The 12,105-nt window shown below is 31.0% G+C and overlaps 1 protein-coding gene across 2 annotated transcripts in view; it reads left to right on the top strand.

Moving 5' to 3' along the window:
* Positions 1-11,795, top strand: part of LOC114339627 (endoribonuclease Dicer) — a gene marked incomplete at its 3' end in the record, with an annotated part of 28,853 nt that extends 17,058 nt beyond the window's left edge. For both annotated transcript variants that reach the window (XM_050657544.1, XM_050657543.1), the window contains 3 exon segments: positions 78-365; positions 6,916-7,300; positions 11,541-11,795. In XM_050657544.1, the coding sequence (XP_050513501.1) occupies positions 78-365; positions 6,916-7,300; positions 11,541-11,795 (928 nt within the window).
* Between the last annotated feature and the right edge of the window lie 310 nt (positions 11,796-12,105).

Raw genomic sequence — 12,105 nt, 5'->3', positions numbered from 1 at the left:
TTTTTTTTTTTTTAGTTGTGACACTATTTGAGCGGAGATGTATATTCCACGTATGTTATGATTTTTTTTTGTTTTAGCTATTCCACAAACCCTCAGGAACGTAACGTTGGATTTGATAGACACAGTCTTGACGAAGATGAGGTGTTTGTTATGACTAGATTAGAGAAAACCATTCAAAATTTGTCATCGATAAAAGGAAATCCGATGCCAATTACTTTAAGTCTAAAGGGGTTGGTACCAATACGCGCAGAAGATGGACAAAAACGTTTAATAAATCTTCTTAAGGATTTGAAGTATCATGTTGAAACCATGGGTATATATGGTGGATCAAAAGCTTGCGAAGTGAATATTATAAAAATTGAAAGGTAGTGTCATATTTCTTTTATTTTTAGTAAGTTAAATGATCATTGGTACAACAATTCTGTATAAATCTTGGTCTGTTCTAAGATGTTTCTCCATCCCAACATCTTATCCACTTTTAGGGCAGTCAATAAGGGTATTTGGCTCCGAATTCCATCATACTACATCGATTTACTTGATATTTTCATAGTAAGTAGGGAATAGCTCAAGAAACAAAGTCTACCCTTTGCCGATGTGCGCTTTTATCTTGGGGTGGTTCCCACCCCTTCTCGGGGCTGAAAAATGTTTTGGTTAAAGCAGCCACAAAAGAGGCTAGCGAACCTAATTCTAAGCAAAATCTGTTCTATAATTATTTTTTGAAAACTCAATACTTTTTGAGTTATTCGTGGTTGAAAATTGGCCATTTTCATTGAAAAATGACACCTTTTCGGACGGATTTTTGCGAATACCTTAAAAACGATGCATCTAACAAAAAAACTATATAAAATATTTTTGTAGCTTATAAAAAAACAAAGAGATTCGTTCCTTCATAAATCTTCTAGTTATAACCCTAAAAGGGATATGGTAGGTGAGAAGAGTTTGTTTTTTTGGTGCATGCTCAAATCGGTGTATTCAACTTGAAATAACAGAGAAACGGTCGATTTTAGGTGTATAATGATACTAATAACTTTTGTAGTGCTTGAAAAGACCTTTAAAACGAGCAATATTAAATGTCGATTACATTCAAACTAAGCGGGATATGCTGCAAAAAAATTGATTATAGTATTTTTACTACAAAAGCGATATTACGTAGGTCAAAATTTTTGACGTAAGAGAACTGTCAAAACATTAGAATGTGACTTTTCTTTATTGTCATGTTTATTATAAACATGGCAATAATGAAAAGTCACATTCTAATGTTTTGACAGTTCTCTTACGTCAAAAATTTTGACCTACGTAATATCGCTTTTGTAGTAAAAATACTATACTAATGTATTTTAAGAAAAAATGAGAAGTAATATTTAATCCCTCTTCCATTAGAATTTATATACATCGTTTTCCTTCTACAATACTTTTTATTATAGTGTTATTTCTATGTTCAAAAAGGTGGACTGATATAAAATGAATGGTTTTTGAAAAAAAAATATGATCAAATTATAGAGCGCATTTTTAAATTTTCTTAAAAATCTTCCTTTTTCTCCATGTAACTCAAAAATGATAAGAGATAAGGAAAAAGATACCACACAAAAATGTAGGTTTTTTTTAGATAAAAATTTCGTTTTTGTTTTTCATTACTGTATCTCTTATCATTTTCAAGTTACATGGAGAAAAAGGAAGATTTTTAAGACAATTTAAAAATTCGCTCTATAATTTGATCCAATTTTTTTTAGAAAGAATTCATTTTAAACCCGTCCAACTTTTTAAACATAGAAATAACACTATAATAAAACGTGTTGTAGAAGGAAAACGATGCATTTACATTCTGGTGGATGGGGGTTAAAATTACATCTAATTTTTTCTTAAAATACATTAGTTATCAATTTTTTTTTGCAGTATATGTCGCTTAGTTTGAATGTAATGGACCTATAATGTTGCTCATTTTAAAGGTCTTTACAAACACTACAAAAGGTATTGTAGCATTATACACCTAAAATCGACCGTTTCTCTGTTATTTCAAGTTGTATACACCAATCTGAGTCTGATCAAAAAACAAACTCTTCACCTACCATATCTCTTTTTGTATTATAACTAGAAAGTGTCTCTTTGTTTTTTATAACCTACGAAAATGTTTTATATAGTTTTCTTAGTTAGATGCATAGTTTTTAAGGTATTCGCAAAAAACCGTTCGAAAAGGTGTTGTTTCAATGAAAATGGCCAATTTTCAACCACGAATAACTCAAAAAGTATTGAGTTTTAAAAAAAATTATAGAACAGTTTTTGCTTAGAATTTGGTTCTCTAGCGAATTCCATGGTTATTTTAACCAAAAAATTTTTCACCCATAAGAAGGGGTGGTTCCCACCCCCAAGATAAAAGCACACATCGGCATAGGGTAGACTTTGAATTAGGAGATATGTAGAGGCTATTCACAAAATTTCATTAAAATCCATGCAGTAGGATAGAATTCGGATGTAATATACTATTCTTGCTCCCATTGACTGGCGTATTTGTTTTTTCTTTGATTTTTCATTTATGGTTAAAACGTTTTGAAATTCAACCAGTAAAAATCAACTGTCACTACTATAATCTAGAAGACATCAAAGCAAAAATGGGAAGAAACTGGTACCAAATAGCACAAAACAGAGAAGAATTGAGATGCATGGGGAGGCCTTTGTCCAGGAGTGGATTCAAACAGGCTGAAGAAGAAGAATTTTATTGTAATTTTTGACATACCCTATGCATATATGTATCTAACAAAGGGCCAATAAAAATATCTATCTATCTACTGAACATTTTCCATTCATTTCAGACTTGCGAAATATTGGTTGGAAAATAGATCCATAACAGGAGGTATCTCTCAATTTGTTCTCCAGCCTTTTTTTTTTGTTTTTTTTAGCTTTTTTTTGAGGTGGCGGCATTTAGTATATAGTGCTATGGAATGGTATTTCTTGAAAAGGGCATACCGAACTTATGGAGGTGATTTGCTGCATGACAGTTGACATATACATTCAAAAATTTTAGATCATGTTTTGCCATTTGCCAGCCATATTGGATAACAAATTCGTGTTAAGTCCGAAATAAAAATAAATCCCGAAACAGGTCGATTTTTACTTTTAAATTATAATTTTTTGGCATACATATCATACTAGTGACGTCATCCATCTGGGCGTGATGACGTAATCGATGATTTTTTTAAATATGAATAGGGGTCTTGTGATAGTTCATTCGAAAGGTTATTCAATTCTCTATTCACTAGTATAAACATTAACATAATTATTTATACAGGGTGTCCAAAAAAAATTTTTTTAAATTAAATTAATTGAGACGAAAAGAAGAATGTATGTAATTTATTTAATGCAAAATACATTTTAATGTTGTCAGAAAACAGAAAAAAATGTTAATTTAAAAAATAAACATTGCTTTTCGCTTAAATTAAATGTTCAAACTGCTAAGAGGTAGGTGGGTGGCAGCTTTAATATTGAATTTAAGCGAAAAACAATACTTATTTATCAAATAAACATTTTTTCCTGTTTTCAGACAGCAGTAAAATGTATTTCGAATTAAATAAATTATATACATTCTTCTTTTTGTCTCAATTAATTTAATAATAATAATAATGACTTTATTGCTTTTTTCAAAAAAAATACAAACTAGACAAACAGTAATAATTATAATAAAGCAAAAGGCGACGTTCGCTCTTAGATGATGTTCCTAGAAACACCAGCTAAGAAGCGCTCTTCCACGTAACCGCAATACAAATAATTACTATTCTAGTGTAACCTAAAGACCTTATTTACATGCTAAAATAAATTTATCGTATATGATAATAACACTAATTATCTATTTTTATTGAATAAATTTTTATTGAATAAACTTTGCAATCATTTAAACGAATGTAGCCAAATTTACTTGTTTATAATCTAAATTTTAATTTTATGCTATTATTAAATAGAGACTTTTTTACGTTGGATTTAAATTGCGAGATGGGTAAAGTTTTGAAATTTTCAGGGATCATATTGTACAGATTAGCAATATTGTAAGAGAAGCAAGATCGAAATAACGAGGTTTTATGTTTCGGTATATTAAGTTTATTTTTGAATCTGACATTAATATTATGTACTTCTGACCTTTTTTTAACTTTTTTATATAAATAATAGGGCTTTTTGGTTAGCATTATTTTATGAAATAATACTGATCCGTGAAGAATACGCCTGTTACTAACATTTAACCATCCTAGATCTGCAAGATGCTTAGAAGTTGGATTTCGACGTCTGATACCACAAATGAAACGGACACACATATTTTGAATTCGTTGCAAACGATTCTGATCTAGTTGTGTTAATGCTGGTCCATATATTACATCACAGTAATTAAACTGTGAAAGCACTAAACTATTGCAGAGCATAATTTTAGTGGTTCTATTAAACATTTGTCTATGTGAGAATAAAAGTTTTAAATTACAAAACGCTTTCTGAATTATTGATGAAATATGATTAGAGAACGTTAGGGAGTCATCTAATATGAGTCCCAGGTTTTTTTCACAATTAGATAGATTTATGTAATTAAAAAAAAATTTAGGCACCCTGTATAAATAATTAGGTTAATGTTTATATTAGTGAATAGAGCATTGAATAACCTTTCGAATGAGCTATCACACGACCCCTATTCTCATTTAAAAATATCGATTACGAAAAAATACATTTGGATCAGGGGAGTAACCAAAGTGAAAGACAAGATGGCAAAACTAAAATGGAAAGGGCCTAGCCGGGTAAGATGATGAAAACTGCCCTTAACTCGATTCGAATTCCATATATAGTGAAACTAACTTTCTGAAATTTTTAGCCCCCTAGGTGGTCATGTGACCCACCTAGAGCCTAATTAGGCTTTTTAAGTTTTTATTTTTTATCTCAGCCGCATCGAGAACTAGCGAAAAACTTTAAATAAAAAAGTTGTAAGCTTTAAAAACTTCTGTCCGAAATTTTTTTTTTAATTTTTGGCGGGAAATTGAAATTTTAGAATGATTTTAAAATTTTTAATGAGTATAAAAAAATAACTAAGACATTCGTTTTCACGAAAAAAATATATAACGTGTATTTTTGCATAATATTTCACACTGAATTTTTTCAAATTTTTAAAATTGGTGAAACGCACCTTTAAAAATAAAAAACCGCAATTTTTCGTTTTTTTTTTCGTTATTTGATACAATTTTATACATGTTTTTCAAAAAAGATAACACCGTCACTAGAATAGCTAAAAAACTGAAAAATAATTGGGGTTTGTTTAATAAAAATTTTTTGTAATGCCATCGATTTTCAAGATACAGGGCGTTGAAGAAAACAAAATTTTACACATTTTTTACGATTTTGCCGAAACTACTGGCAACAGTGTAATAAAATTTGGCGAGTTTTAAGAGGTAGTTATTGTGCATTTTTTGCATAGAATGAAGAATTTTGTACTTATCATTGGCGCGCATAGGGGTAATGGTCTGAACTTTTTAAAGAAAAAAGATAGCACGGCACTGACATATTTCAAATTAACAATCGTTTTTGAATTCCTCGTTGAATTTGTGACAAAAAATCGATCTTCCTATTTTTTCATATGACGCGCCATGTTTATTCAAAAAATAAAACATCTTAACCCTTATAAAGTATTCGAACTTAGTAGTTTCTACGTCTACATAAACTCGTACATCCATTATAAAAACTAATTCGAATACTTAGGAAGCGTTAAGATATTTTATTTTTTGCAGCAAAACGGCGCGTCGTATGAAAAAATGAGAAGATAGTTTTTTTATCGTAAATTGAACGAGGAATTCAAAAATGATTGTTAATTTGATATATGTCAGTGGCGTATTATCTTTTTTTCTTTGAAAAGTTCAGACCATTACCCCTATGCGCGCCAATGATGAATATTAAATCTTTAATTGTATGTCAAAACATGTTAGTTTCGGCAAAATCGTAAAAAATTTATAAAATTTTGTTTTCTTCAACGCCCTGTATCTTGAAAATGGATGGCGTTACAAAAAATTTTTATTAAGCAAACCCCAATTATTTTTCAGTTTTTTACCTATTCTAGTGACGCTGTTACCTTTTTTGAAAAACATGTATAAAAAAGTGTATCAAAAAACGAAAAAAAACCGAAAAATGCGGTTTTTTATTTTTAAAGGTGCATTTCACCAATTTTAAAAATTTGAGAAAATTCAGGGTGAAATATTATGCAAAAATACACGTTATATATTTTTTTCGTGAAAACGAATGTGTTAGTTATTTTTTTATACTTATTTAAAATTTTAAAATCGTTCTAAAATGTAAATTTCCCGCCAAAAATTAAAAAAAAAAAATTCGGACAGAACTTTTTAAAGTTAACAACTTTTTTATGTAACGTTTTTCGCTAGATCTCGATGCGGCTGAGATAAAAAAATAAAAACATAAAGAGCCTAATTAGGCTGTAGGTGGGTCATATCACCACCTAGGGGGCTAAAAATTTCAGAAAGTGAGTTTCACTATATGTGCTAAACGGTGACCTATATGGAATTCGAATCGAGTTGGGGGCAGTTTTCATCATCTTACCCAGCTAGGCCCTTTGCAGGTCACACCATCCGAAAAGCAGATCAAAGATAGAACAAGCATATGATCTACTGGCGATCATGGAAACACAAGAGAGGAAGAGGAAGTTCTCAGATGAGATGGAGCGACGACCACAAAATACATGCCGGATCTAGATGAACAACCACAGCATAGGAACCAGTGGAATAGAAAAGGGAGGCCTATGTCCGAGAGATTAAGGCTCGAATATAGGATGGGATGATGGAATATTAAAAACAGAAGTTTTTAGTGTTTTATTGGTAAAATTAATTCCCATCAAGTAACAGTCGAATCCGTCAGTTGTTTATATTTATGTTCACCTCTTTATTTTAGGTTAAAGAAACATTGTGAAGACATGAAGCTTTCCATGATCTTTGACTCTGTGCAGACCACGCTTTCGTTTATTACTCGGAAGTTAAACAAACGCATGGAGGATGTCTCCGAAAAGGAGAAGATATATCTATATTCTTCAGACCAAATTAAACAACTGATTCGGATATTTAACGATTACCAACAAAAAAAGGGCACTGATGAAATATGCTGCATAGTGTTTACGCAGAGAAGATCTACAGCGCAAATTTTGTTTCATATTTTGAACGCGTTGAGTCAAAATTATCCCCAATATAGTTATATCAAAGCCAATTTTATAGTTGGGCATAACAGTAATCCTTATAATGACACTAGGGAACTGTTATATTTACATAAGAAAAACAAACAAGTGAGTTCAATATTTTCTAAATTTTTATTTAATGGGCTATCCTATTGTAAAAGTACGAAATTCATATACTTTTTTTGGGAATTTCTAAAATAAAAAGTACTATACCAATTGATTTGAAAATTTTCATGAGCATTTATTATAAAAAGAAGTACAAGTAAAACAATTTTCGTAAATGTTGTTCTGAAGCTATTTCCTTGTGGCATTTTTATGATTAACTATTTAGATGGGAAATAAGCCACAATTAAATTGAAAAAAATAATTTTATTAACGTTTCGAAGCCCAAATCGGGTTTCTTTGTCAAAATACAAAATACTACTAAATTAAACAAAAATGTTGTTGCTAAGTAAAAAAAATTCTTCTAATAATTTATTTAATCTGACTCATTTATATTGGCAATTCAGACATATATTATACATTTTAAAGTAGAAAACTTAAAATTATATCGCCAATATTTATGAGTTGCTTTCCTGGAACGACTTTACTAAAAGATAGTTCATTCGATTACATGAAATCAATCCCAACTCAAGAATATCCGTCACAAAAAAATTATAGCATGTGATCTGTCTTTAAAAAGACAACCAAATGCAATGATGACAGTAAAATTCTCGCGTTAGAGATTCCATAGTAAATCACGAGGGAAAACCAGGAAAAAATCTCGTGATACTATCCCGACATCGTAAGTATTTGGTCTTACATTTAATTTACTTTCAAAAACTAATACCAAATTCTGACTTTAATATGTTTAAATTATAAATAATAATAATAATACATAGGTATACAATAAGTAATACTAAAATATAAAATTTGTACTAACTCGATATGGTATTGACTTACTAATCGTGGTATTTTCTTTCTATTGACTTCCTCTTGCAGTATGGGTAACCACATCCTACTGCATTCTACCGAGGAATTTGCGACACAATTGGTTTCATTTAGCATAATTAGAGCCGCTTTCATTTTTCTCTTTTTACTATCTGATTCTTTCAGGACTATACTTGAATCTCTCCACTGAACTCTATGTTCATTATCCCATGCATGTTGACATATATCAAACTCTCTCTTTTTAATATAAGACTGATGTTCACTTATTCTAACGTTTAATGGTCTTGATGTTTCACCTAAATAAAATTGTTCGCATTCACAAGGTATTTTATAAATGCGATTCTTTGTTCTTTCTTGTTCATTCTTAGGTTTAGTTTTAGATAGAATAGATCTCAATGTGTTTGTTGTTTTGAATGTTGTTGAAATGTTGAATTTATTTCCTATTGTTTTAAGTTTCTCGGATAGTCCTTTTATATATGGTATTGATATGTTCCTAGTATTATTTCTTGTGAATGTTGTAGGATCCCGTTCTAAGTTGTTCTGTTCCATTCGATCCAATCCTGACAATTCCTTATTTATAAACGATAAAGGATAATCATTTTTTAATAAAACAGATGTTAACAATTGTTTTTCTTCTAAAAATGAATTTTCGTTAGCACAAGTAATGTTGGCTCTATCATATAAGGATTTAATGATTCCCTTTTTAACGTTGATGTTGTGATTTGATTTGTAATTGAGATATCTGTTGGTGTGTGTTGGCTTTCTATACACTTGAGTCTCATATCCAGTATCCTTCTTTGAGACTAAAACATCGAGGAAAGGCAGGGTGTTATTGTATTCCTTTTCCATTGTAAATTTTATTGTCTCTTTTTGATCGTTTATAATATTCAGGAATGTATCCAACAATTCTGATCTGTGAGGCCATATTGAAAACACATCATCTACGAGTACATATCTCCACCATACTGTAGGTTTTAAATTTTGTTTAGAAATGATATTAGTTTCGAAATCCTCCATAAATATATTAGCCAATAATGGAGATAAAGAAGAGCCCATTGCTAGACCAAAATTTTGTTTATAGAATTCATTATTTAGTTGAAAATAGGTATTATTTGTACATAATGTCACTAACTCCATTATAGCTGATACATTTAGTCTTGTCCTAGTTGTCAATGTATCATTCTCTAATTTCGTTTTGATTATGTTTAAATAATATGTTAATTTTATGTTAATAAAATTATTTTTTTCAATTTAATTGTGGCTTATTTCCCATATAAATAGTTAATCATGAAATACCTCAGTGGCGTACTATTTTTTCTATCAGATCATTACCCGTATGCGTGCCATCGGTGAATATCAAATTCTTGGTTGTGTGTCAAAAAATGAGAAATAACTACCTCTTAAAATTCATGAAATTTCATATGCATATCTCAATCGGTTTTAGAGCAATAAATAAAAATTATTAAGCAAACTGGCATTATTTTTTGTGTAGAATTAACCCTTAGTTTGTCACACTTATTTAGAAACATCCTGTATAAAAATTTTACTTACTTACTTACTTAGTCCTAAGCCTTTCTACCTTTAGGTGTAAGGCTGGTGGAGTTGAGTTTGGCATTGTAGTCTCCATGCTTTCCGATCTTGCGCTAGGTTTCTTGCACTTTCCAATGTCAATCCCTTCTTCTCGACTTCTTTCCTGATTTCATCTACCCACATAACTCTTGGTCTCCCTCTTTTGTTTTTCCCCTGCACTCTCGTTTCGAACACTCGTTTTGTTAGCCTCTCGTTCGACATTCTACACACGTGCCCGAACCATCTAAGTTGTCCTTCTACTATTTTTTCATTGATTGGTTCTAGTTTTAGGTTTTGTCTAATTGTTTCGTTTCGTATTTTGTCTGTCCTTTTTCTGTTTGCTATTTTCCTCAGGAACCTCATTTCCATAGCATTGACTCTGGATTTTTGTCTCCCCGTCAATGTCCATGTCTCGCTGCTATACATGATTGTTGGTCTAACTACTGATTTAACGACTGCCGTTTTTACTTTTTCCGGTATCCCTTTTTTCCCAAAAAATGTTGTTTTCATAGTGTTAAATAAGCTTCCTGTTCGTCCCATTCTCTCGTTTATTTCCATGTCTTGTTTACCATTTGATTCGATTATTACTCCTAGGTATTTAAAATATTCCACTTGCTCTAGTTGTTTCCCGTCTAATTCTATTGCGTGTGTCTTCCTCGTATTTGAAATTATCATTGTTTTTGTTTTCTCTGTATTAATTTTCATATTTATGTTTGATAGTTCTTCTTCTAGGATTTCAAGATTGTTCTGTAAGTCTTCTCTGTTTTCTGCTATCAATACCATGTCGTCTGCAAATAGTAGCTCCGATAGTTGAGTCTGTTTCATTTGCCAGTATCCTAATGTTAGTTTTCTCATTCTTCTCTTGGCTTTCTTTATCGCTTCATCCAGTACCACTGAGAATAGCAGTGGACTCAGCACGCATCCCTGTTTGACGCCTTGACTTGTAGAAAATTCTCTGGATTCCTCGTTATTGGTTCTTACTGTATTTGTATTATTTTTGTACATATCCTTTATTACTTCTATTATGTGTCTGTCGACTCCCCTTTCTGTTAGTGTCTTCCAAACGTCCTTTCTTCGGATTCTGTCAAACGCCTTTTCCAGGTCAATGAAGCACATGTGCTTCATAAAAATTTTAAAGGCGTAAAAATTTGAATATCGGCCAAAAAATTTGTAAAAAAATAACATGTTATAGGCAATAAAAAACCTGCAAATTAAAAGAAAAAAGGAAAAGGAAGATATCGTTAAAAAACGAAAAAATGCGTTTTGATTTTTTTTAGGTTATGCTCAGGTCTAGGGTCTTAAAATGTTTTGATCTTTTTTGGTTTGTACTAGGAAAATAAGGCAGATAATGATTTCAAAATTGAATCAGGAGTCAAAACGGCTAAAGAAAATAAAAAAAAAATATTATTTTTAACATCATGCCCCACCGATAAAAATCAGAAAAACAATAATGGAGTCATGGTTGATACCCAATAAATAACATCTTTTTTTCGGCATTTTGGTCTCCCTAATTTTTTTAAACGAAATTTAAAAACTTCAAAAGCAAAAAAATGAATTTTGCCAAAAATTTTGAAAAAAAAAATATTATATAGGCAATAAAACAAAAATCCCCTTTTTATTTTTTTTTGTGGTTATGGGTGGGGCTATGGGTCGAAAAAAATGTTTGGTCGAATAATTTTTGATGTAGAATAAGATGGTTTTTTTTATTTTTATTTTTGAAATATCGGTGGGGCCATTTTTAACTATCTTAACCTGCTAGACCCTTTCGTGTCAATCCAAGCGGATCTTTAAAATTCGAAGATATTGCAATATGTTACCGTGAGTGAATGGACTATATTCTGTGTTACAGATTTTGAACGATTTCACCAACAAAGACATCAACGTCTTGGTATCATCTAACGTTCTGGAAGAGGGTGTAGATGTACCCAAATGCAGCCTAGTTATAAAATATGACTGCCCGATGGACTACAGATCCTATGTTCAATCGAAAGGAAGAGCTAGACACAAAGAAAGTCTTTACTATGTCATGGTTGAAGTAGGGACCTACCGAAGTTTCACTCAAAGGGTAAATGGCTATAAAAAAATCGAGGACATGTTAAATCAGGTGAGCTAATATTCATTTATTTTCGATTTTGTACTTACCATTAAAAATAGTACTGTTCCGTGGTGTGGTGGTTGCGTGTGTGATAACCTTATTGTCCACGGAAACAATTAAAATAATATTAAGTAAAACGATGGTCAATAATATATTCATTTATTTTTGGTAAAAAATGCGTGCTTTGTGACTCTACTGAACTAGACCACAAACACTAATCTGTCATTATGTGGCCAGACAGGCGACAATTTATTAGATCTGGTGTTTTTAAAACTGCAAAGGCATTTTACCTGAAATAGGGATATATTTCGTTTCTTAA

Source organism: Diabrotica virgifera, chromosome 8, assembly GCF_917563875.1.
Source record: "Diabrotica virgifera virgifera chromosome 8, PGI_DIABVI_V3a".
Classification (NCBI taxonomy): domain Eukaryota; kingdom Metazoa; phylum Arthropoda; class Insecta; order Coleoptera; family Chrysomelidae; genus Diabrotica; species Diabrotica virgifera.
The sequence above is the reverse complement of the archived record's forward strand: the minus strand, read 5'-3'. Positions and strand labels throughout refer to the sequence as shown.